This window comes from Eimeria tenella, genomic scaffold (assembly GCF_000499545.2).
Source record: "Eimeria tenella Houghton genomic scaffold, Eth_scaff46, whole genome shotgun sequence".
In the NCBI taxonomy this organism is placed as follows: Eukaryota; Apicomplexa; class Conoidasida; order Eucoccidiorida; family Eimeriidae; genus Eimeria; species Eimeria tenella.
This window is the reverse complement of record NW_013543380.1, coordinates 49,752-75,406: the sequence shown is the minus strand read 5'-3', so window position 1 is coordinate 75,406 and position 25,655 is coordinate 49,752. Positions and strand designations below refer to the sequence as shown.

The 25,655-nt window shown below is 49.5% G+C and overlaps 5 protein-coding genes across 5 annotated transcripts; 3 read left to right on the top strand and 2 right to left on the bottom strand.

Moving 5' to 3' along the window:
- Window positions 1-460: 460 nt before the first annotated feature.
- Window positions 461-5,129, bottom strand: ETH_00028355 (trypsin, putative; the record flags this gene model as incomplete). The annotated part of the gene is made up of 10 exons (XM_013377104.1): window positions 461-742; window positions 903-1,004; window positions 1,167-1,277; window positions 1,406-1,508; window positions 1,809-3,381; window positions 3,518-3,750; window positions 3,884-3,990; window positions 4,193-4,325; window positions 4,448-4,534; window positions 4,681-5,129. 10 exons carry the CDS (start codon window positions 5,127-5,129, stop codon window positions 461-463), a joined length of 3,180 nt encoding a protein of 1,059 aa, XP_013232558.1.
- Window positions 5,130-10,414: 5,285 nt separating this feature from the next.
- ETH_00028350 (GRA9 protein, putative) lies at window positions 10,415-11,419 on the top strand (the record flags this gene model as incomplete). Its single annotated transcript, XM_013377103.1, has 3 exons — window positions 10,415-10,698; window positions 10,785-10,925; window positions 11,029-11,419. The coding sequence occupies 3 exons, from the start codon at window positions 10,415-10,417 to the stop codon at window positions 11,417-11,419; spliced, it is 816 nt and encodes a 271-aa protein (XP_013232557.1).
- Window positions 11,420-12,852: 1,433 nt separating this feature from the next.
- Window positions 12,853-14,011, bottom strand: ETH_00028345 (uncharacterized protein; the record flags this gene model as incomplete). Its single annotated transcript, XM_013377102.1, has 5 exons — window positions 12,853-12,908; window positions 13,048-13,121; window positions 13,262-13,300; window positions 13,559-13,623; window positions 13,937-14,011. 5 exons carry the CDS (start codon window positions 14,009-14,011, stop codon window positions 12,853-12,855), a joined length of 309 nt encoding a protein of 102 aa, XP_013232556.1.
- A 4,000-nt stretch (window positions 14,012-18,011) lies between these two features.
- Window positions 18,012-20,388, top strand: ETH_00028340 (uncharacterized protein; the record flags this gene model as incomplete). The annotated part of the gene is made up of 5 exons (XM_013377101.1): window positions 18,012-18,060; window positions 18,481-18,959; window positions 19,233-19,391; window positions 19,676-20,138; window positions 20,348-20,388. The coding sequence occupies 5 exons, from the start codon at window positions 18,012-18,014 to the stop codon at window positions 20,386-20,388; spliced, it is 1,191 nt and encodes a 396-aa protein (XP_013232555.1).
- Window positions 20,389-21,963: 1,575 nt separating this feature from the next.
- On the top strand, window positions 21,964-25,153 carry ETH_00028335 (malate dehydrogenase, putative; the record flags this gene model as incomplete). Its single annotated transcript, XM_013377100.1, has 7 exons — window positions 21,964-22,075; window positions 22,529-22,656; window positions 22,931-23,060; window positions 23,472-23,666; window positions 24,045-24,150; window positions 24,685-24,793; window positions 24,980-25,153. 7 exons carry the CDS (start codon window positions 21,964-21,966, stop codon window positions 25,151-25,153), a joined length of 954 nt encoding a protein of 317 aa, XP_013232554.1.
- Window positions 25,154-25,655: the final 502 nt, after the last annotated feature.

Here is a 25,655-nt window from a genome sequence, read left to right as displayed (position 1 = left end):
GAGGGTCCTGAACTTCGTCATTGAGGCGATACGTTGATGTCTATACGGTCTCAATAAGCTAGGCGAGAAGCTGCGAAGTTTTCAACTGGTGTGCTCATACAGAGTGTTGAGCTTACTAACCATCGTGAGGAGCCTAGTTATCAAGCTGACTCTACAGCAAGCTAACCAAAAAATTCGCATGTAACAAGCTTCCAAACAAAAAATATTTTCGGACGTGACGCTGCGACAGGACGGGGATGCCTAGGCTGCTGCAGGCCTGATCAATTCATGGTCGCTACCTTGCAGCGTTTGGCGACAAGCATGGCCTGAAGTGCTGTTGATGTCCTGTATGTTTTGTTCTTACCTGCCTTCCGCAGCCAGAGGTGTCGTGGCAGCAGAATACCAGACAGCTTTCTTTCCAGCCACTAGGGCGGCGCGTGTCCTTGAGTCAGTGTGACGATGTCACAACAAAAACAAAAGCTTAAAGAGAATTTATTTTTTTGCGAATGAGATCAGGCGATCTGTCGGAGACAATGTTGTGGTCCTTGAGGACCTTCTGTTGAATCGCTGCGGCCTTTTTTCGGTCAATGGCAACATGCAACTTGTCAGCTTCATTGGCTTCCAACTGCAGCTCCACGAAATCTCCATCTTTCGCTTCGATAAAACGCACGAGGTCCTGCATGTTGCGGACATGGTGGCCGTTAACACTGTGGACGATGCACGGCGGCACTTCATATCCAACGGAAATATCGGAAGCAAGAATCTGCGAACATGCTTGCCACTTGGCGCAACGTCAGTGAGGCATATTTAATCTATGACACCGTCGTGAGCGAGAGGAAACAGGCTGACTATGCGCATCCTTAACTAGACTGGGGAAAGTATAACACATCACTTTATTTCGGGCGGAGCTGTAGCTTCCTTACCAGGCTTAAGACAACAAATTCGTCGCCTGCTTCCTCCTGATAGTCGAGTCTTTGCACAAGGAACCCAAACATGTGAGGTGCCTCCTTACGCAACTTCGTTGCCTGAACCCAATGTTGCAGTCAGTCAGCACTTGGAGAGGCCTGTTGTTAAATGTAAGGGCGTGCAAAGTTGGTTTGCCACATTTGAACCACTGCATAGTAGAGGCACAAGACGCGTGCTGAAAGAGTTGCATAGTCTCCCAGAACTGTTTAAATATGACTCACCAGCAGTACTTTGCTTAGTGGCGTGAACACGAACCCGCCGTAGACGAAGTAAGACGGCTTCATGTCCCACGTAAACGGAGGGACCTTAAAATTTGGCGTCATCAGCGGAACCTAATTTCCATAAACCCGCAGCACGAGCTGCTGCTTATAAACGGCTTGAGCAAAGACGCCCTCAGGCGTAGCCGTCTGTAGGACCGTGGATCGGTTGCTGCTCGTCATTTTTTCTCTGGAGAGCTCACTGTGATCTTGATGACTCGGTTATCGCGGAGCACATAAGCCCATGTTGTCTCTCCATTAAAGTATTGAGTGATGACATAGTGAAAGGAGACTCGTTCCAGATCCCTGAAAGCACCGAAAACTCTACTTCGCGAAATTCATCCAGAGGGTATATCACAGGAAAGGAGACACTTTTCGCGACTGTCTACAACCACCGGATGATCCCAATATACAGCCGAAGGCCAAACCGAAAGAATTGGCTTGCCTGAATGAGACAGTCCCATCGTCTGCGATGTCTGCAGTGCAGAGACGCATCGAATATGAGGTCAACTACCACTACGGCCAATAGGCAGTACTCCTATACAACCTCGTTTCATGTGTGCAGTTGAGCTGCCAGAGCTGCCAAGCTGGGGGGAGGAGTGTAACATACTGTAGTTTCCAATAGAGAGGATAACGTCACCTTCCTGGAAGCCGAGGAATTCTTTCTCGTCAAGGAACGCAGGATTGAAGTAAGGATTATCTACCAGAGGATGAACTGCAACGGCGAGAGCTGTGTCTTCTGTTTCCCTTTCGTTGTCGTGGCTTTCGTACTTTTGTGATTTCTCTTCCAGATTTCTCTTTTCTTCTGCGTCGTTTTCAGTCGCTGTCCGCTCTTCGCTGCGCAGCTCCTTGGAGCTGGTGTTTGATGACCTGGGGCTTGAATCATTGGATTCAGCCGAACCAGCTGTGTTATCGCCCGCCAGCTTCAGTCCCGAGACAACTGGGCGCTTTTCCAAGGCGTCTTCGTTTTGCGTATTATCATTAGAGTTGGATGCTTGCTCCGCTTTTCGCTTCGTGTTGGTAGCAGAAAATGTCCCTCTCAAGTTGTCACTTTCATCGCCACCGCCACGGCCTAGCAAAATATTCCTTACTTGGCGCAGCTTGCTCGATCCTCGTAGTATCTCGCGCAGAAGGGATTCTAAGCTAGCGCGAATATTGGATGTGTGTGATCGCCTTTTTTTTGGAACTGGGGTCTGTCCTGTTTGTGTTCGAAGGTCCGGCCGGCCCTGGCCTTTCTGTCTTTCATCATCTTCATCCCCACTTCCGTGTCCGCTAGAATTCGTTGGCGTATATTTTAAGGCGCCAGCACTTTCCGCCTTTTTTCGGACGCCCAAGTCCAAAGTGGCTGGTTCGCTTCTAGCAGATGTACTTTCGTGTACTCCGGCTGTATCGGCTCCCAATTGTGGGCTCGCCGTCTTGGCGTCTTGTCCGGATTGGGGTGCTGATTCTATATCGGCTCGCAATAGTGGGCTTGCCATCCTGGCGTCCTGTCCGGATTGGGGTGCTGATTCTTCATTAACTTCGCGGTTGCTTGTGCTACCTTGAGCTGACACCCGTCGCAGATGCTTCTCTTTAGTTTCGACTGTGCTCAGCAGTCTGCTGCCCTCAGCGTCAGCAACCCCTTTAACATCTTCCACTTGCACGATTGTCTTAACCCATTGCATGGGCCCAGTTTCACGTTGAACATCAGCTGCTTCTGGTGTGCCAGACTGGCTCACCTTCTTCTGGTTCTGCAAAACGTTTCTTTTCTCCCTCGGTATCAGCTGCTGGTGGTGACAGTAGCTGCAAGAGGCTGCCGTGCTGGGCTTCCAGTTTTCTGGCTGCCAAATGACTCTAGCGGCAATCTCCTTTACGTTCCTCTGATGCTCAGTTGTGTCGTTTTCACGAGGGACCGGTTGATCTACCAGCAATATAGGCTTCATCAGTTCGCACTTTGCCATCGATGAGTCGAATGCCGCAATTGAAGGACCCACGTGGGCTTTGTATCGCACACAGCGCTTTCCTGCTGAGCTACTCTCTGGAATCTGACTGTAGCGCGAGAGTGGAAGAGCGATTTTCCCCTGGGTGTAGATGGTTCGGCGGACTTTATCAACAGAGACAACGAGAACGCCAGACGCCGTCACGTTTTCTGGAAGGGCCTCCGGTGGCAAGGTGTCCATTCCTTTAAATCTCTTCAAAGCTGCAAACAGGATATTTGAGTTACTTAGGCGTTACGAGCCCTAAATTTTCACGAAGTTCATATAACCAGCAGCACTTCAAGCTACACGAAAGCTGATCTGCGTCTGTTGGATATAAAGGAGCCCCCTTGAATTTACCCTCATTTTCCATTGGCTGGGCCTTGATTCCCAAGGATACAATGCCTGTGTGCTGCTTGTGCAGGGCGATGTCGTTTAGAAAGTGTCTAATGACTGGAAATGGCACGATGTATCCAACATTTTGCATCTCGCTGAAGCCTTGAAATGCCACCCCAACCACCTTTCCTGCAGCTAGCGCCGGTCCACCTGAATTACCCGGGTTGATAGGGGCGTCAATTTGCACCGTGAGAAGCCTGCAAGGGCCGAATAGGAGTACTAAGTGTCATCGGTCCTTTACTGCGCCCCTCTCTCGTCTCTACTTGTAAGGCGCTAACACTGCTGCAAACAGAAACTTGCCGTGTTTTGCCCTGATAGAAATGCACCTACCCAAGAGAGGAATGAGCATACATGGACACCCCAACGCGACTAACCACTCCTTCCGTGATACTGAGCTGATCACCCCCAGTGGGGTAGCCGAGGACTACAACTGTCTCCTACGGCGTCCGCACACATGCAAGTAATTCACGGGAGAATGAATATATGATCTACTAGCCGCCCGACGCTGGCGGGACAGCGGAACAATGGTTTTATTGGAAGAAAGGCAGAGGTCTGCAGAAGATACGAGGTTGGTGTAGTTTCAATGCAAAGCTTATGTTGGCTCGAGCAGGAGTTCGTGGCACCTGCAAACGCGCTCACCCGCAGCTGTGGAACTCCTCCAAATGCAAGAGGTTTTATTCTCTCCCAGAATACGTCATCGTCGACAGTGACCAAAGCTAGGTCACACTCGTGGCAGACGGCGAGGACACGTGCAAGAAAGCGCTTGGGATTGCTGCAGTAAAGTAGCAGGGACCTCCAACGAGCTTGTATTGCTGTGCATATGTGGCGCACCCACTCTAAACACATTTGGCATGCTTCATTTAATCTTTTTGTAGCTTATACTGTCAATTTTACCCATGCCTTCTGACCAGCACGCGCGTCTGATCCGCTATGAGGTGAGCGTTGGTCATTATCATTCTGCCTTCTACGACAAATCCCGAACTGAGAAAAAGCCAGCAGCGCAAAGTTTCCTCTCTTGCGTAGGAATTGAGACAACGTGAACCGGAGCTGCTGGTTACGATCTCAGCACTGAAAACAGATGCAGTAAAAGCAATGGTTATCTTTGCCGTTTCGCTTTCAAGTCTAACCCGGTTTGCTCCTTTGGAGCCATCATTTGCCAGGGTGACACGAAGTCTGCCTTGACTGCATCAACAAATATCTTGACTACGCTTGCGAACTCCTCAACCTCAGTGAGATTGACTGAAGACTTTGCCTGGGTGCTTTTTCTTTTCGCGCTGAGGTAGCCTCCTTCCGGTGTAGACTTTTGCCTTTCTGCCTCATTTACTGAGCCTGTCTTGCTCTCTATGGGGGCTCCCTCCTCTATAAGCGAAAACTCTTGGAAGGCAGAAGGGTTTGCCTCATGGAGGCCACCCTGAATTGCTCCTGTTGGCGCATCTTTGAAGCCAAGGGAGACACCACCATTTCCAGTAGACGCAGAACTTGCTGGAGTTCCGTTGCCTACCTCGTTTGTCACGAGAAGGTAGGAGTCTACAAATGTTGCAGTGAGAGACAAGGACAACGCCAAAATGATCCTCATTTCCTTGCTCCCGAATCTTCTTCCCAGGGATGGCGTTGAGATTTGTGAGTTTCCCCGCTCACATGCATGGCAAGTTGACCATTAGGCTTTGAACACAGCTCAAAAGAAGTACCTGAGAATCAAATGGTCGCATGCTGGTTCATGGACTGTGAAAGTTAGCCTCGAGACACAGTCGCCAGTGAAGGTCGGTCCTGTGGACCTTGCTATCGAGCTGAATGCATAGTGAACAGCACTAACCAGCACGACACAAACAATGGTCCGCAACACTAAAAGCATGAAACACTGGTTTTTGATATTGTTTTTCTCTCTGCATGCACAGAGGCTTCAAGCGCCAGCAATGGCCGTTCGTCAGAGGCTCACGGTCGTTACCACCTGTATCAGGGTCTCCTTGGCCTCAGCAGGGAAGCTGGTAAATAATTGTCAGCTGACAAGTTGCAATGTATTGGAAGCTCAAAAATGACATAAATGAAATTTAAATATTCTTTTTTTGGCTCAAGGGGAGTTTCGAGCCTCTCTGCGTCTTCAATTCCCGCGCGGTACGCCGCCCGGATCTCGCGAAGCTTTTCTCCACAACTTGTACGACGTGAGGTTTATGGTGTTACCTTTCTTGCATATTTGCTTCTTTCCTCCGGCCCTAAGTATTTTGCCTAATTTCAGATCCGTTGCTCTCCCGTCTTAATCATGCCTTTTGCGAACCCCTGTTAACTATGTTCCAACTCACCCGTCTTTCCCTAGCAGTGAAATTCCCTCCCCAGGAGCAGATTTTTTTACTGAGGGTGCAGCTTGCCAGATCTGAGCAAACAGCCGCAGTATCTATTGAGTCTTCAAAGCTAACTGACTACCAATGCTATGCCTAGTTCTACCGCAACACTTATAATGGAGCACGCGTCGCATCTATCAGTGAAGTAGCCTGAAAAACAGTTACAAAAGTTCAAGCAACGCCACCCGTAGTTACAAAGCCGCTGCAGCGGTGTGGACCTGACGAGCTACTCGAATGCTGAGGGATGGCATAAACACGGAGTTGCACAGGTAGGTTTTCACACGATCATATGAGTCATTTATTAGCCATACAGCAGGCTGATAGGCACTCAATACTGGTCCTTCTTAATAAGAAACCCAGACAGCAAAAGCGCCTCAAATCACGCCATAGGTAGAAAAGTCTGTGATTATGGCCTCTCTGGAGAAGCCTCTGGCATTTCTGTGAATTCCGAATGCAGCAGCCGAGAGAAAGAGCTTGAAGAAACTCTTGACTAGGAGCGTGGATGCCTGGGCTGTTAACTCCGGTAGGGGCACCACTTATATTTTGTGCTAAGACTAAACGTAGAGATCCCACAGCTACGGACACGATAATCTCCAGTGCAGGCAAAGCTAAGGAAAATTTGTGAGCAATTTGCTCGAAAAGGCAAGCCAGTAGGGTCTGCCTCAAAGGTGCTATAGCGGACGACGGCAGAAAGAGGGTTAAGTGCCTCAGGTAGGCGACATAACGGAGGGACTCAGCAGTTCCGCGACTCCATTTATTATTAAGGCACGATTGTACCTTTGGAAACGTGGAGGTACCCTTGACTCAGATGCACTGTTCGCTTTTCAATCGGCAGGCACGGCGGTTGCGTTCCGCTGTAGGTGCTTGCTATGGCACACAAATCATTGTCTCATGTGCCAATTTTATTGGACTGCCTGGCAACCAATGATTAATAAAGCGGATGACTCTATGTTTCTCAGGTGGCATTGTCAACGATTGTTTGTTGGCTGTCCTTGTCTATACGCTGACTGTAAAGCAGCGTCAGCTGGGAACTAGCCTCTTGCAGACTTAGTCGACTGTTGAAAGGGTCTCTAAAAACTGTAATGCAATTTAGCGTGTAGGGCAGCGTGGCATGCACGGGTTGAACTGAGGAAGGCGATCTATCTCGATTGCGTTGGTTGATGGTGTCATCGTTGGAGAATTCGGAGAAGGTGCTGGTGGGACGTCGCTTGTGGGACACGCTGAGCAAAAGGCATCATCGCTTTCGCCCTTTTCCAAGGAAGCGTCTGGAACTTGTAGCAGTTGAATATGAACCTCTCGATAAACATGCTTGCACATGCCTGCCACCGACTCATAGTCTCGCTCGAGTAGGCGGGAGTCATCCTGCTGTTGAAACTGTTGAGTGACAAAGGACAGAAAACCTTCTGTTACTGGGAAATGATAGGCTAATCAAGTCCCAAAAGTTGAATATGAGAAATGCGTCCTGATAGGAAATCACCCAAGAAATATTCTGTTCACACCCTTAGTTAAGTAACTACGCTGTCATTATGCAACATGGCACCGTTAGCCTCAGTTGAAAATAAAACCCTTAGGTAGCTGCCACACTCTGAGCTGTAGCTCTTCTACAGCTAGTCGGCCAATCCCGTTGGCCAGCGACCCAAAAGTGCTCCAAAGATTTGTCAAAGGCTTCAGATTGAGTGACCGGAGTTGTGTTGAATTTGTGCAGACGTCCCTGTATTCCCTGGCCGGCTCTTTCAACAGAAGCAGCTGCGGACCGTACGCCGCTCAATCTACACAATAAGGTGGGCTGGTTGTTGGTGTTGCGTGCATTGCCCTGCAATTCGTTATTTCCCAATAGTCCAATTTTATTTAGGAGTCAAACTACAAGTCCCTTTTGCTCTCTGCTTATCGCACCTTACTGCTCCTTTTCTGCCTCCTGGTTCTGCTTCTCTGCAACCGGCTTAAGAAATTCCTTTGCATCCTGAGCCGGCTTAATAAGCCGCTTCTTAGTGGAAAACGGAGATCGAGGTACCGTGGGGTAGCATAGTACCTGGAGCTTTGTTCTCCACTAAAGAGCGGCTTACGTGGTGGTAGAATCTGTCACGCCTATGATCACCAGTTCTTTACTATCTCTCTGGTGGTCATACACTCGTATCCGGCAGTGCCAAGGCTTCTTTGTTTGAACAGTTGCTCGTAAGCAAAGCATGAACAGCCGGCCGGGGCGTTTCGCTTGCACAGGGCTCCCACTATGGCCTACCAAGCGTAGGAAAATCCCTAGCACGGTATGCCATTGTACCAACGGACTCGCGACTGTATCACTTTTGGGTCATCTCCTTGTTGGCAGTAAAGCACTCCACAAAGCCTAGAAAACCCCTCATGCTGCTTTCATCCTAGCGTCCCTGTGATCATTGGCGCGCCAAAAATACCATCTTTACGCGCTCAAGCTTTAGCTTTTGACCTAGAACCTTCAATTCAGTGTTCAGTTTTTGAGCATGTATCTGGTTAGTGGCGGTGCTGCATTTCCCACGAACTGGGGGCGACGCGCCCATATGATTCATACCCTGTTCAACCCCATTGGCTTCTTCCCTGCATTCTTTTGGTTGTCTTATGTGTTGGTGTTAGCGTTTCTACTGGACTTTCGCCGTACGGAAATTTCAGGTGAGGTCTCTTCGGGTGTCTGTACTAGCTGTTCGTTACTAGGAAGCATAACCAACTTCTGGAACAACCATTCACCGGAGGTTTGAAATTGGACGCAGAGTGAACTGCTGAGAATAACTTTGAAGTGGAGAGCAGCTTCGTGGTCATGCCTGGGTTAGCCCTTGCGTAACACAAAGCGGTCCACATTACTAGATGCCTTGCCTGTTGGGGCTATGAACAACTAGTGGATGCTTTAGCAGCATTCATCTGCAACACTGTAGTATCCGCGTGTGTAGCTCTCCGTTTCTAACTGCGCTAACTTGTCTACGAAGTCTTGCGAACATTGTGGACGCCTAAGAAAGACAGGCGCCTGCATTACAAAAGCGTGGGATTCTATGGGAAAACTAGAACTAAAGCCCATCAGGGCTCCAGCTTTGTGCACACCGCAGCACTTTCGTAAGATGTTTGCGTAAGATGTTTGTTTTGGGGAATATGGCCTCCAGCGGCGACCACCCTTTTCCGTTGTGGTGCTCCATTGTATTGCTTGGTAGTGCACTTGAGAAACGCTAACTCGGGTGTGACGTGGGCGACTACGTAAATTAGGCCAATAAAAGTACGACTTTAATTAAGGCTAAACGATATGGCTGACCCTCTTGTGCAGAGATTCCCTAAAGGCCAAAGAGTTCCAGACCTGGGTCCCTTGCACCACAAGCAGTTCCTTGCATGAATAAGAGCTTTGTCTACTCTGCACATCATAGCTTATTTGTAGCATATACGTGCTGGCGTTGACCCTTTCCTCTTCCAGAACAAGGTTTTTGGTGTGCTGTGGCGCCTGAAGAACATTTCGGTGTGCCTCTGTGCTGTGTTTGTAGGGCGAAGTCAAACAGGGTCCTTGCCTTCAAGAATTCAGAGGCACTCATTTAAAGCTCCTCTATCCACCTTATTGCACTTCTGCTTCCGTGAAATTGCGCTGTCCCAGCTCTGATTATTAGATTTACTGGCTGCCTGTGCTCACAACAAGCGTTGTAGCCAACAAAAGGCGCCCCACCACGTCACCACAGAGCAGCTAGGTCAAGCTTGACCTGAAAAACGCCCTGAACATCCACTTGAATGCTGAAAGAAGCACCTGCTGTAAATCTGCACGGCAGTAGAACCCCGAATTAAAAGGTACAGCTGCTCGCCCTCCACCGTGGCAACTGCTTAGTATTGCCATTCAAGTGGCTGAGCTGAACTGCGCTTTATTGCTGCGAGACGTGGAACAAACCCTCATTAAGAAACATATAATTCTGTCTGAGTAAGTTGCCTATAAGCCGTGAAAACACATGTATCTACAAAACGACCCCAGGGGTTCCTACGTTCCTCCGTTTCCCTTCCAAACAACTCCAGGAGAAAGAAGGAGCAACAAGGAGAAATCTAAGCTCAAAGAACTTATTTCTCATTAAAGCATAAGTTTGTTGCTAATTTTTAAATCTGGAGCACTATCTTTGCCTTAAAAGCAGCCTGCCACCACTGCTGTTGCAGCGTGACATCCTCTTGGGTTGAGCTGGGGAACAAGTGTGTAGTGCCTGCTGTACGTGGGTCGAATTTGTGTGGAGTAAATTCATCCTGGCAACGTCACAAAAATGTATTTAGAAGCAGCTAAACTCTGTTTAAACTCAGATGGAACGTTAGGGGTTGGGTAACCAGTAGCAGCAGTGAAGACGCCACACCGCGAGCGCTCCGCGCTGTGCATCCGTGATGCCTAAACTGTCGCAGGTCGACCTGCACTGGACGAGGCAAATTGAAAGTGAAAGTTATGAGTCTGTCGACGTTCAGTTGAGGTTAAATATATCCAGTCTTCATTTTTGGAGCGCAATCACCGCAAATTGTCTTTTTCTGTTTGTTCTTTTGCCCGTCAGCCGTTTCGAGGATGGCTCCATTGCGAGTGCAGTTTGCTTCTGTTGCTGCTCTGATGGCAGCACACCTGTCCTTCGCCAGTTGCGATTCAAGCGAACGAAGGAGCATTGTGGAACCTGAGAAGCCAGAGCCTCTGGACATTGGCGGGTTCTTTGGTGGCGGGTCGTTTGCAGAGCTGGACAGGCTTTTCCAGCAGTCCATGTCGTCTCTCTTCGGTGTGCTGGGCCCAATGGGTGGTATGATGCAGCCAGTGGGGGCGGATCTGTCGGTTTCTCTCGCAGAGGGTGATGAGCGCACGTAAGTTGTAGATGACATGCACAGGGTGACAACCGCTCGAACGCTCACTTAGCTTAAGTGCGTTTTGGTGTGGCGGTTTGCTGCAGATGTCAATTCCGAGTCAAGATGGGTGATAACAGCGTCTCAATGAACAGCGTCACGTTGGGGGTGGACTACAACGGAAAATTCCTGTTGGCGAGTATCCACCGAGAACAGACGCGTAAGGAGCACGGGGAGAAGGGCGAGAGGTAAGTTTGGGTTTTCTTTGTAGCAGTGAGACTCCTCTAGATTGTTTAGGCTAGATTGGAAATGCAAGTTCCTTGTCTTTATTTGTGCTGTGGGCATCTGCAGCCTCTTCTCCCGCAGCTTCCATGTGCGCAGTACGGTGCACCTGCCCGAAAGGTGCATTGCGACTCCCGGGGTGCTTCTGGCGAGTCTGGCGGGATATATGGTGAGCTCGAGCGGGTCGGAGGCCATGGTTGTGTTCCCATCCACCGTGCTGTTGAATGAGGGTGTCGAGAAGGGTTTGTTGCCAGAAAATATTGCAGAGAGTGTTACAAGGGGGGACCAACGCAGCATCAAGGATCTGACGTCAGCTCAGCAGTGCCTTGCTGCGGGGTTCACCGTGGAGCAGTGCAGCAAGTTGGGGGAGACCAAGCCACAGGTTTCCTTGGTGAAGCCTACAGACGGCGGATACGTTCCCGTTCCCCGTTTCGATGTTGAACTGGATGTGCTGAACTAAGGAGTTGAGGAGAGGTGCAGACGGATTTTAGATACGAGGTGAAGTGCGGGAGTTGAAGGCGCCGGTGATACGTATATATGTGGTGCGTGTGGGAATATACATGCTTGTAGAATCACAGTTTAGAATTAGAATTAAGGGCTGTTGGCCCGCGCTGAGTGATTGGCGTGGGCGCGCTTCCTCATCGTCAGGACGGTGCATTCGGATTACACGTGTTGGTATTAATAGTAGCAGTAGTAACACATCCGGATTTTGGGGCTCAAGGTGAATGATGCATAATCATGCGTTTCTGAGTCTGCCCGATCACGAGTTGAGTGAGTGTCTGCCTTCGTTCCTTCGCCGCGTTTCAATATAATGTAGTCCTAGCTGGAGAGTGAGCGGGGACTCCCTGCCGGCTGTGGCGGGGCTTTCTTGGAAGCTTCGACAGAGCTGCACTTGCAGGGTGTAAACGTGCGGGCGCAGCAGTATCAGTGTGACAGCTTTTTTCTTGAACCGCCGCTCCTTGGCGGTTCATGCAAAGGTGTTTTCAAGGTGACGCCCCAAAAGGGGCCAAGTATAAACAGTATCCGTCGCAGTGTGGTGTAAGGCATTGCGGAAACTAATTGAGCTGTCGCGAACCTCTGGTGCTTCAGGTTTCCATTCTACCCCTAGTAACGGTAGGATTCAGTATAGTTATTGTGGGTCCAGAGAAGGGTTCAAATATTCGGTTATACAGCTTCCGGATGAATTGGAAGGGGAGTGAGGAGAGTAGCGGGTAGCCAGCCGCGGGGCAGGCAGAACCAGTAGTGCGGGTTTGAAGGAAAGTGAAGGCGGACAGGGACATAACATCATTGCATAGTGCAAGCAGTGACCAACTTTTTGCGAGCACTAGCCGTCAATTAAGAGCGGCATTTCTAAGGTAAAGAAGGCCTCGCTGGGCCCTTGGGGTTCGGCAACGTATCCAGCGAAGACACAGTTGGCGCTGTGTTAGTAAGGTACACCCTTAATGCACACTGCAGAGGCGAAATTAACGTGCAGTTTTGCGTAAGTGGCTTCGGGTAGCTGAGGTGGGGCTGCGCATGTTAAAAACAAGCGGCAGAAGAGACCTGCCCGAAGTAGGAAATCTCCACTTTGCCGGAAGGGGAGAGAAGTGCAGTTGGTTGGATCGACCAGAAAATAGCAGCCTCGCCACAGCAACGCGCATAGCCTCTCAGTTCTCTGGATCGAACTGTTTTGTTCTTCTTCTAAATGGCAGATCCCCAAACTAAGAGTTCGGTGTGAGAATGCTGGACCACGACTTCAGTTTCATTATTAGATTCGACAGACTGTTGCCGTTCTTTCGCTGTCAAGCTGAGCTGCGCCAGCAGTGCGGCTTTTTCGCAAACGAGTGGCGAAAAAAAAAGTTTTCCATTTCACGTCATGTGCACCCGCGGAAGCTCACAAAAGGAGTGTTCAGGTTACTGTCGCAGATGCTTCGTAGACCGCTCGGGCATGATGTCGAACATGCATGTACCTGCAGCGTCCATTCTCACAAACACAAGAACAGTCAGTCCTGCAAAACAACCAAAGCACTTAATCCCTCCTTTGCAGAAAAAGATGTCCCATTCAAACAGGGTATGAGCTACGAAGTTTCAGATTCAGAGGTGTCCCACCGCGGCTTCTGTGTTCGTTCCAGTCATCCATCTGTTCAGCAGTACACGCGATCTGTGCGCGGTAATACTGGTACCTGTGCACATCAGCAGCTCAACATTCGATGCTGCATCACATGCTTTAATCGGACAGAATGCCCCATTTTTCCGTCTATTTATGAATGAAATGAAGAAATCTAGTCTTATCTGATGCAAAGGAGTGCAAAATCCTGCTTACTTGCAACGCGGGTTCTCCTCGCCCAGCTCCCGCGCACACCTGCGCGACAGCACAGCCACACCAACGCCAGACCTTTTCTAGTTAAAGTTTCTTTGCTACATCACGTGCACTGCAACATGTTTTCGTCCGAGTTGAAAACTGTTGCGCTCTTAGTGCTCCACAGCGGTAAAAGGCAAAGAGCCAACGGCCTCCTGAAATGAGCACAATATGGTGCAGAAAAGCAGCAAAGAAGTCGAGGAAACAGAAAGAAACTGGCACCTTAAAAACCAGTTCAGCTATTGACTCGTGCTGTCTTACCGGCAGAACATGGTGTAGCGAAGGGCGCACGCGCTCCCCTGGTTAGCCTGGAGCAGGCGAGGGTCCTGCGCAGTAACAGCAAACTGATCTATCCCGAACATGAACGGAAAACTATAAGGCACGACTAGTTGGCTTACTTGAACACCCTGATAAGCATGATCTGTTCCAAAACCCTTTCATGGCTGTCTATTGCCATCAGTGGGCATTGGGCACTGCTGCGGAACCAGCAGTCAGCAGTGGCCAGCAGTGCCTGCTGGCGCCACTTTGAACTCGAGCAGGGAACACCACAGCGGCAGCCCCCCTGTGGAGAAGTTCAACTAGAGCTGGTAAATGGAAACGATTGGAGACGGGTTAGGCTCAATAAGTTGTTCTGCGGACCTCTGCATGCGGATTCTGCGCGGTGAGCTCCTCTATGTTCCTTTGGTACATCTGAACCATCTCTTGCTTCGTCATTTTCAGTACGCAGTGAGGATGCCTTGGCCCTGTTGTGATCTGGAAATGCTAATTTTACATCTATTGTTCTGTAATTCCCTTTAGGCTGTTGCCGGTCTTTTCCGTAGTGCCACGGGGCTGCAGCAGCAGCCACGCCATTCCTTACAAGTAGGGCGTAGCATGCCTGTTCAGGGAGCAGTAGGGGTGTACAAAATATATTTGAATTAGAAAAACAAAAATACAGAATTTAGGTAGTTCAATGCGCCTGTACGGACACTTTTTCCGCAGCCGCTCCGGATTCACGGGCTTCATAGACTCTTGCGCAATTGCTGCAGAGCTTCCTGTTGAGTTCCACACTAGTCAAGCAAACGAAGGCAGAAGCTTTTCAGTCAGCTTTTAGTCTGTGCTAACCAGACAATGTCAAAGTCGAGCGTTGCAAATGCGTAGATATGTTGCGGGGGTTCACACTGCGCAGTGGAACCAGTGTCAGGATTACAGGGCTTTCATATGAACAGTTCTCAGATGTCCTTGTACGCTCATTAGGTTGTGTGCCAGAGCGAGTTGCAGAAAAATGTCGAACCACCCCAATACAAATTCTCGAGGGCTCGCTCTGCTGCGCGCTCTTCGTTCACTCCACGCTTCCCGCAAATTGGCCACTGTTTATCAAAATCAACATCTAATTCCTTCTATTTCGCCTTTTTATTTCATTTTATTCAAATAAATCCAAAAGAATCTAGAAAAGTGAACAAACGTGGAACGGGCAAATGAACCTGAAAATGAGCAGAATCGGCAATTTGCACTAGACAGCTTGCTCTATTCCTGGTTGAAATTACGATGTCGCTTGCTTCAAGAGTACTGCACTGAAATTCGCCTATATTATCACTCTGCCAATCGTACAAGAGGGAAAAGAACACAAGAGTTCTGGGGGAGGAAAGACAACACTGCGAAAGAGCCAGAAGGACATTTGTTCGGAGCCCTAGCACTGCATCGCACTTGATCATTCTCTTCATTCACACTGCTTTAGAGCCATACCTGCCATGGCCATCGAATAATTCAGTAGTTGCTCACTTCGCATGCATTGGGGAGTGTAAGGGTAGGAGGTGAACATGCCACCAGGTCTTCAATGGAAAGGTAAACAGAAATTCCAGAGTGTGAAACAAACTTGCATAAGAGCATTGCTATTTATGTTTGTCCCAAGATGCATCAAAGTTTGATGGCCTGAGTTTTCTCTACAGTCAGTCATGTCTTTGAGGAGAGAATACCTGGTTCTGCGTGCCAGTGGTGGCATTCCCTCCTATACTGTTTTTCCGCTGAGTGAACATTTGAGAGCGAGAATATACTATTTAATGCTTTCGTTTAAATTGAGCTTCTTGCGCCAAGTAGACCGGTTGGTGTGAAACTCTTGGGAAGGCTCTTCAGGTCAGTACCACCTACGCAAACATAACTCGAACTTTCTAACTCTCTTCAAATGATACACCTCTTTGCCTTCATAAACCCAGGTATATCCTTTATTTGCAGCTATTTGAGAGCAGGTTCTCTAGGCTGGGCGGGAGGCTGAGCAAGGTTGTAGCGTTAGGATTGTTAGGAGGCTTTCGAAGCAACTGTGGAAACAATCGAGATACAAACGAATGAGGCTATTTGTCAGTTTCGTTCACACGAATTCCGCTTTGTGGGTCTTGCCAGTGAACTTTATCTGCGTCGGGCTGTGGGGGTTTGTGCATTTCAGTTGACACCCACTGGGAGTCTCAGCTCCCTTTGCAACATTTTTCCCCAGGCAAAAAAGTCATTTACCAGCATTTGCGGCAAGAATGAAGTACATTTCCTGCTGTTTTTTTTATCAACTAGCAGAATGGAACGCAAAAGAGTGATCGGCAGTTTGTGGTGGGAATAATGCAGCGTGAAACCTCATGCAGAGAGCTTGCGCTAGCAATTGGTGTGGTCAATAAGTCGAATACGTACAACTTAATCATGCAAATGTTTACAAATCAGTAGAGGCCCTTAATTAGCTTACGCATTTAACTGCAAATCTGCGTAACCAGACTTCGTGTAGTGCCATATTGAAACTTTTCCCGAAGTTCCCATGGTTTACACTTGTATGCATGCATGCCACTTTTTGTAATAATTCTCATTTTATATAACCAACAAAAGGAAATCCTTCCGTTTTGAGAGTTCTTTAACCATGAGTGCTCGTCTGCACAGCAATCTATAAAGCTAATAGTATGCGCTATTTGCCATTATTTTATCGTAATTTACGGTGCCAGGACTATGCCTAAATTAGGAAGAAGCTGAGTCTGGAAATGCAATGATGATGAGATCAAAAAGCTTGCCAATGAGCAATAAGCGTTGTGCCGCAAGTTGAATTAAACACAGAGAAGATCCGATGTTACAGAACACTGAGTGCCACTTGTTTGTTTGAAAGCATCAACAGGGCTGAAGCCATTGCCTAAGCACTGGGATCTTTGCACTAAACACATTTTATTTTATATATTATGTGACTTTTGCGTATTATTCTTTGACTTCAGTACTGAACTTGGTTCAACTTGCTGCCAGCCTGCACTCTAGGCTTCTGTGGCCAGCGCCCCCACGTAAGCCTCTGCTGCCAGGAGTACTTGTTGAATGCAAAGACAATGTCTTAAGCAAGAGCGTTTCAATTTTCTTTCAGCTTTTCATATTAGACTTGGCATTCAGTGGACCCTTGTAGCTTCCTGGCCCAGGCTCATGGTAGCGCTGCGATTGTAAACACCCTTTTCGTTTCCCATTAAGTTACTCCAGCATAATAAGCATATACAAAGAAGAAAAGCAACATTATAAATTGCCGAACTTCTCTTCTTCAAGGCATTGTACTCTTCAACTGCTGGTGGAGTCACTTCAAATGCACTTCCAACCTGGGGGAGAAAAGCTGAAAACTGCGGGGCTTGGCTGGGTTTCTGTTCTCCTAGAATTTCCATGACTCCAGGAAAAGTGCAAAAGACGCAGAGAAGCCAATGCCGTAGGACACGCAGAGCTAAATTGCCCAGCGGTGATCAGTGCTGGCCGTGACGCTCACAGGTTCTTTCCAATTCAACTTGGCATTTGATTCATGAATAAGAGCGAAAAATGTGGCTTTTCAAGCAGGTTTATGCAAAAAGGAAAGCTTAACTGCAAAGATGCAGTATGATTGTTTCACTGTGCAACGCAAAAGAAACCTAAAGCTCCGAAAGCTCTTGGCAAAACTTCTACAGAGCTCTTAGGGCTCAGGCATTGAAATGCGAGTGGAATCTTCTAGATTTAACTTAATATTCTTTCCCCTAGCTTGTCTGGCGAGACTTCAACCTTATGATCTGGCTTTATATTGCGTTTACGCGGAATTTCATTGAAAGTTCGCTGCAAATGCTGAGTCTTTGCTACTTCGAAGTTGTACGTATCCCACAGCGTATTCGCTGATTAGAGATCTGCAGTGACATTTCAACTGTTCTCAGAAACACAACATTGCGCAGGTTTTGCTCTTTGCAGAAGTCCCGTGGGCCACTCCCGCGCGCCACTGGTTAGTGTGTGAACTGTAGTGAGGGGCACGCGGCGGGAGAAATTGCAATAAGTGGTGGATTTTCTTTCTCTTCTCTTCAAACTGAATTAAGAAATTCGCTATGTAATAATTTTTACTTTTGCAGGAGTAATGGGAGGATTTAAACGAGCAGCGCTACGCAGCACAGGCCACTGGTGTTCAGACTCCGCAGCACCGGCAAACTGGGCTTTCCGCGAAAATGTAAGTGAAAATGCATCTCTCGTGCCTCCCTTAGTTGTCCTTATTACTTAATTTGCGTCTCTTTGTTGGGTTATTCTCTAATTTTCCAACGAAGAACCACTGCCATTTGGCTAGTCACTTGCTCGGCGTCGGTGGGAAGACAGGCGTGCGGGCTATCGCAGTTGCGTTGGACTTGAGCTTCCGGCGCGTTATTATGTTTATAATAATTTTATTTGAGTTATTGAATTGCAAAAAAATAAAAGAGTGAGGAAACACTGCGGAGTTCAGCCCGAATCCCACATGGGCAGTCGTGGCGTGCTGCGGGGCTCTCTGCTTTCTCTCGATACTGGTAAGCCTTGTCCTTCGCCTGCATTATTCTCTGAAATTTCTCATCAGATTTAAAAACTATGAGCCATTTTGCATTAATTGCGAACTTTGAATTCGGATTCCGCGGATTCCCCAGGTGAGCCCCTGCGGGAATTGCACAGGCCTTGCTGCTGCACGCCGCACAGCAGACCCGCCTTGCGTCTTCGTATTCTATGTTTCGCAGCACTTTATTTCCAATTCTGGATTTATTTTGCAATTTGAAAGTCAAATAAATCAGCCCCGCACTTCTAGTAGGAGCTGCAGCGCAGCAGTGGCTCCTCAGCTGCGGCGCGTTGGTCTGTTGAGCTGTGGGTCAACAGTTGCGGAATTTGCCATTTCCTGGCTTTTGGAGTTTCGTTTTTCCTTTTAAATCCTCTTCTTTGCTTCTTTTTCTTGTGTGCAGGCCTCGTACAGATTCGCTTCGCTGCAGCCAAACTGTTGAATCTCACAAGTGCTGAAATGGGGGCTGTGTGTGGCAAGCAAAGGGCAGCCTCAGAGCCCAAGGCGAGAAGGGCAACTGTGGAAGTTTCTGGCTCTTCCCCGGCTGCCGGGGCCCCACAGCAGCCTCCAGCTGCGGCCCCAGCTGCTGGCACAGATGCAGGGGGTGCTGCTGCAGCAGCTCCTGCCGAGCCTGCTGCTGCTGCTGCTGCTGCTGCAGACAAGGCCAAGGAGTTCATAACCGGCGAGGGCGATGGCGTGTACCTGATGCTTCTGAATGAGAACAACAGTCAAGCACTTGTGCAGCAATACGCGCACGAAAAACCCACTGTGCAGGAGGGCGAACTTCTTTTGTTGCAAATTAAACCTCCCATTTACGTCGAAATCAAAGAGTCCCGCTTCACTTTGCAAAATGGAAAGCGCACGCTGAAGGTCGGAATCCAGGTGAGAAACTGCGCAAATATATGCACAAATATTCATAATATTTTGAAAAATAGATATATATTTTGTGGATTTCTTCGAATAAGTTATTAGATCCTGGGTTTCCTTCAAGAATTTCAACTTGAATGTGTCACAGCGTTGCGTGGGTCTGTGTGGAGCCCGCTGTTTCTGGCATTTCGCCATGCCAGTTGTTGAAAAGCACTTTGAAAACGGAAAATATTTTGAAAAGAATTGGAATTCGAAATGTCAGTGAAGATTTATTTTTTCTTTTTGCAGATGGCGATGAAGAACGCCGACGGACAGAAGAAAGTCTGCGAAGCGGTGCTGGAGTGTCTGCGGCTCACGTGTTCGTACTCCGCCTACATCCACGCTTTCCCGGACTTGATCCGGGCTCCATTTTCAATTTTGTTGCTCGTTTTGGAGCGCCATGAGCCCGTAAGAAAACCCTGGAAACTCCGTTTTCAACTGCATGCAGACTTGGCGAATTTGCATGCAAATTCGTGCAAATTTGCATGCAGATTCGTGAAGCAGACGCTCCGACAGAGCTGGTGGCTGCAGGTCTCTGCAGGCAATTGTGCAGCGTCGGCAGCACTTTTTTATTTAATTTAGGCAGTTTGATCATCTTTAATACAATTAAATTAATTAATTTACAAGCTCGCGTTGCAGATCAGATTCCGTTGCTGACTGTTCAAGTTGCTGCTGGCTGCTTTCTGGCGCAGGCAAGCATCAAGGAAGGGCCTGACGGGGGAAAAATAGTTTCGATTTCGGCTGAAGAAGCTTCACAAACAAATGCAGGCACAGAGCCTACTGCGGAGGAGGCCCAGAAGGGGGAGGGCCAGGCTGCAGAAGCAGCAGCAGCAGCAGGAAAGCCGGAGGGTTCTGGCGACGCAGCACCAGCAGCAGCGCCCGCAGCAGCAGCAGCGGCAGCGAACGACAGCAACAACCAAAGCATTTTCCCCGAGGGGCCCCAGGAAGTGCCCGAGCCCGCTGCAGCCCCCAAGGCCACTGAACAAGTTCAAGTCTTGAGGCATCTTGCAGAAGGCCGCTCCGCCAACTTCTCTTCAATGCGCCAAATCATAATTCTTCCTTTGGAAAACTCCAAAGCCAAAGAAGTCCTCAAAGAAGGATCTGTAGTCGAAGAGGAGCAAATTGAGCAGCTGCAGAAGCAAGTTGAAAAGCTGCGTAAGTTCCCTTTCTGTTTAATTCTGCAAGACTGAATTGAATTTAATTCCGCCTTTTGCTGCAGCAGCAAGTTGCAGCGAAGCTTCTGCAGTTTGCTGCTGCAGCAAACTGCAGAAATAATTGAAAGAATACAGAAATGATTAAAGTGATTGAAAGAAAAAAGGCGCGAAGTTTCGTTTTCGCGACTTTTCGCGTGCTGCGGTGTACAGACGGCGTGATGATCAAAGCCACCCCCGAGAAGCCAGTGTGAAGCAGCAAGACAAAAAAGAAATTTAGAGGGCTTTTCGTGGACTGGCAGCAGCTAGCAGCAGCTAGCAGCAGCAAGCAGCAGCAAACAGCAGCAAGCAGTAGCAAGCAGCAGCAAGCAGCAGCAGGCAGCAGCAAGCAGCAGCAGGCAGCAGCAAGCAGCAGCTAGCAGCAGCAAGCAGCAGCTAGCAGCACTCCCCGCGGAGTCCGGCGGCGGCGGTCCCCAACGGATTCTCTTTTAGCTAGCTAGCTATCTAGCCAGCTAGCTAGCTGGCTAGCTTCCTATCGAGCGAGCTAGCTTCCTAGCAAGCTAGGTAGCTACCTAGCAAGCTAGCCAGCTTGCTAGCTAGCTAGCCAGCTTGCTAGCTAGCTAGCTAGCTTACTAGCTAGCTAGCTAGCTACCTAGCGACGGCGCGTCCAGGGGCCTTGGGGGCTCTTGGGACGCGTTTGTGTCGGCAGCGTCAGAAGATCAAATTGAAAATAAAAGTAAAATGCGAAATAGCGAAGAAAGAAAATGCAATTTAAAACAAATGCTCCTCCTTTAAAACAGAAAGCCTCAAAAGCAGGCTCAGCTCCAACAGTCTTTATCTGCGCACGCAGCAGCTTCCACTGCTGCTTCTTTGGTTGCTAAAATGCAGATTGCGCTGAGGCCTCGGGGCCCCCCTTTTGGGGCCCCTCAGGGGCCCTTTAGAGGGCCCCAGATGCCCAGAGGGCTGACGGGGGCCCCCGGTGCCGCTAAGGGGCCCTTTGGAAATTGTGTGGGGGCCTCATCTGGCTCAGCGCTTTTCACTGAAGTGCGGGGGCTGAGGGTGGGGTTGTTGTACTTGTGGGAGTTGGCTGCAGCTGCCTAATTTGAAACGAAGGCTGCTAGCGAGCCTAAATCGACTCTTGACTTGTTCGACTTTTCGCGGTGCTGCAGCGGTTCTGCGCTGCGTGCGGATGTGCATGCGTCGGGTGTACTTTGCTGAGGTGTCTGTACACCTGGGAGCCTGCAGCGCGAGTGGCGGCCCTTGGGCGGCGCGCCGGGCTAGTAGATGGGGTGTGGTGACACTTTTGAGAAAAAGGAAAACTGAAGAACTGCACACAGCCATCAGTTGCCCCTTGAACTAACTGCATGCGCTGGAGTGTACGTACAGCTGACTGCTGGCCAGGCTCACTATTGCGTCGTCTGCGCGCCGGCGGGGGAAGGCGGCGCGTGGCGCTGAATGCAGAGTCTTTCTGTTTTTAGGGTGTGTAATGGTTTAATTAATTAAATAATATTGATTTCATTTGAATTTTGAGCGGAACACTCGGCGGGCCAGAGGCACTCAGCCCCAGGGGCTGTCTAGACAGCCCGGTCTTCTGCTGGTGCGATCACTGCTAGGACCGACGCAGCGCCTGTCGCCCGTGGGGCGGCGTTGTTGCGCTGCTGCTTCAAAAATCTTTTCCTTCTTGAGGATTTATCTTTTATTCTTCATCAAAGAATGCACACAAGTGGCGGCGGCCCTCTTGTCGCGTCACCTGCCTCCTGTCCGGCGGCGAGCCTGGTCTGAGCAGCAGCTGTACATACACCGCAACACACTTCGAGCGAAAACCCAAAATGAGACGCCCCAAAATTGCTCTCGTTGGTGGCGGCCAAATAGGCGCCATTTTAGCGTTTTTATCGTCGCTGAAGGAGTTGGGAGACGTCAGCATTTTCGACATTGTCGAGGGTAAGCCAGCAGGAAGCTGCAGCGGGTAGCTGCAGCGGCGCTGCGCTCGCGGCCTTGAAATGCTGCGTTAAATGCTGTCTAATTCATTTTTAAGCATTTAATTCCTTTAGTTTTTCGTTTTGAAGAATATTTCGGACAAAGGCGACTCAGGGAGGCCGCGGAAACCCGCAGAGGCCCCATATGCAGAAGTTGAAAATTGAATCTGCGTCACACAGGCGACGGAAAGCGGCCTCCTAAAGTCCAATAAGAGGGTTTGCAATGAAAACTCTTGCATTCACTTCTTGCAGCCCCTACTGATCATTGAAAAATGCCATTTCTGAAAAAGAAATGGCGCGAAATTCCAGTTCATGAGTGCCGCTGCAGGCACGGCTGGTGGGGTGTACAGACACCCCGCGCACGCAGCCACGCCGGCTCCTCAGCCGCTGCCTCTTCGCCACTCTTATTTTTCTGCAGGTTTGCCTCAGGGGAAAGCTTTGGACCTTTCCCAAGTGGGGCCTGTGGAGGGAGTGGACACAAAAGTTTCGGGTTCAAATCACTTCTCCGCGCTGCAGGGCGCAGATGTTGTCATTGTGACTGCCGGCGTAAGTCTCGGGGATTTATTTTCTTCAAAATTAAGAAAATGAAAAATGAATTTCGCGGTTGCCTCGGATACACTTGGGGCACCCGCCCGGTGTATGTACACCACGGCAGCACCCCGAAAGCTGTACATGCAGAAATTCTTGAATTTGAATGGTGCGTGGGGAGCGGCAGGAGTTTTTTGAATTGATTTTCGGATTTATTTTTGAGTTTATTTCTGTGGTTGTTTTTGTTCCGGAATTTATTTTTAATTGAGAGCTGCTTTTTGTTGGTCTTCAGGTGCCGCGCAAACCCGGCATGTCGCGGGACGACTTGCTGGCCATAAACTCGAAAATAGTGGCCGATGTGGCGGAAGCAATTAAAATGTATTCTCCAGATGCTTTCGTGATTTGCATCACCAACCCTTTGGGTGCGTCGCTCACCAGGTGTTTGTACACCGCAGCTGGTCCCCAGGTGTCTGTACACTGCAGCTCCTCCCGCTGCCTGCTCCTAAAAGTGTCTTTCTTTGCGGAACCAGTGTTCAGGGTTTAGGCTTTAAGTTTCGGAGCTTAGAATTCAGGGTTTAGGGTTTAGGGGTTGGGATTAAGTGTTTAGGGTTTAGGGTCTAGGGTCTAGAATTGCGGGTTTAAGGTTCCGGTTTGGAATTGAGGGTTCCCTGTTTCTTGTACCTTGTTTCGCATTTCGTGTTTCGGATTCAAGCTTCAAAGCAGATGGTCCCTTGCTTCCCTCTCCCGGACCCCGTTTCGGGCCCCACCTCGGAACCGCGGCTTAGGGTTTAGGGTTTAGGGTTTGGGGTTTGGGGTGGCGTTGTTCCGCGCAGACGCAATGGTGCAGCTGATGCGGGAGCGCAGCGGGCTGCGGGCCGAAATGGTGGTGGGCATGGCCGGCGTTTTGGACTCTGCGAGATTTCGCCACTTTTTGGCGCAGCGCCTTCGCGTCTCCGTCGAAGACGTGCACGCGATGGTCATGGGCGGCCACGGCGACAACATGGTCCCGCTCACGCGATACTGCACCGGTGCCTGCTGCTGCTGCTGCTGCTGCTGCTGCTGCTGCTGGGGGGGTGCGGGTTAGGGTGGGGGTATGATGCTGCTGCTGCTGAGGGTAAGGGGGGAGTTATGGTGGGGGGGTTGTGGTGCTGGTGCGGTTATGTGGTGGTGGTGGTGGTGGTCGTGCTGCTGCTGCTGCTGCTGATGGTGATGGTGCTGCCGGCTGTGATGGTACTGCTGCTGATGGTGCTGCTGCTGCTGTTTTTGCTCCTGTTTCTCGGGCTGCTGCTGCGTTCGGCACTGCACTAGCGCTGCAGCAGTTCCCGCTGCTGCTGCTGCTGCTGCTGCTGCTACTGGGACGGTGTGAATTGCTGTGTGGAGCTGGGGTGTACGTACACCTGGCGCAGTTGGGGGGATTCCACTTCCAGACCTGGTGGCAATGGGGCAGTTGAGTGAAGAAGATGTTCAAGAAATTGTCCAAAGAACTCGAGACGGAGGCGGCGAAATCGTCAAGTACAAACCCTAAACGCTAAGCCCTAAACCCTGAACCCTACTTCCGAAACGCCAACATCTGGAGATGCTAATCACCCAAATGATATGGTAATAATAATAGTAATTATTATTGTTCTTTTAATACTAATAGTAACAGTAATAGTAATGGTAAGATAGTAATAAGGATAATAATAGAAATAATTGTAATATTAATAATAATATCACAATAATGAGATCATAATAATAATTGACGCCGGCTGGCTGTGCGCAGGTTTGTAAGGTTTAAGGTTTTCGACCTAGGGTCTAGGGTTTAAGGCTTGGCGTCAAGTGGGGTTTAGGGTTTAGGGTTTGTGGATTGGGGTTTGGGGTTTATCATTTGTTTGTTTATTAAACAACAAAACCCTGGAACAAAGTTACTTGAAGCAATAGAATTTAATTCCTTCTCAGAGCCTCTTGTGAATCGACCTAGAAAGGCGGAACAGAGCCAAAACCCTAAACCCTAAACCCTAAACCCTAGAAGGACGAAAACCTCGGGGTTCTGCTTTGTTTCTGCAGCCTAATGAAGACAAGTTCTGCTTTCTTTGCCCCTGCTGCTGCGGGAGTGTTAATGGCAGAAGCATATTTGAAAGACAAGAAGCGGGTGATTCCCTGCGCCGCTTACCTGGTGAGAACTCGGGGTGTACGTACACCTCAGCGCATGCGCGCATGCAGCTTTTTGCGTTTTCTGCACAGAACTAGTTTTCGAGGGCTTTGCGCGCAACTAAACAAATAAATAACCATTTAATTTGTTAGTTTAGTCTCAGTCAGTCCGTTTTCCCTGCTGCTGCTGCTGCTGCTGCTGCTGCCCCAGACCGGCCAGTATGGAGTCCAGGACCTCTACGTGGGAGTGCCCTGCGTCGTGGGACGCGGCGGAGTCGAAAAAGTCCTTGAGCTGCAGCTCACGGAGACAGAAAAAAAAATGTTTCAGAAATCCGTCGACGCCGTCCGCGCCCTCGTGCAGGCGCTGCCCCGCAACCCAAAGTAAACTCCCCACTCGCTGGCAGCTAGCTGCCTGGCTAGCTAGCTAGCTAGCTAGCTGGCTAGCTGGCTAGCTGGCTAGCTAGCTAGCTAGCTGGGTAGCCGGCTAGCTAGCTAGGTGGCTGGCTAGCTAGGTCGCCACCTAGCAAGCTGGCTTGCTGTCTGGCTGGCTAGCTGGCTAGCTGGCTAGCTGGCTAGCTGGCTAGTTGTCTATCAGGGGACCTAGCTAGCTAAGTGGCTCTGGGTGTCTAGCTAGCGGGCTGGCAGGGTGGCGGGCTAGCTAGCTGCATAGCTAGCCGGTCCGCCGCCTATTGGGCGAGCTAGGTTGCTAGCTAGCCAGATGTCTAGCTAGCTAGCTAGGTGGTAGCTAGTTGGCTAGGTAGCTAGCTAGCTAGCTGGGCGTTAGAGAGCCCCACGCAGCGCAGCTGCCTCGCTGGCCGGGCGCTGCAGCAGCTAACGACGACCTAGGCAGCTAATTATTCATTTCGAATAGAATAATTGAATTTAAT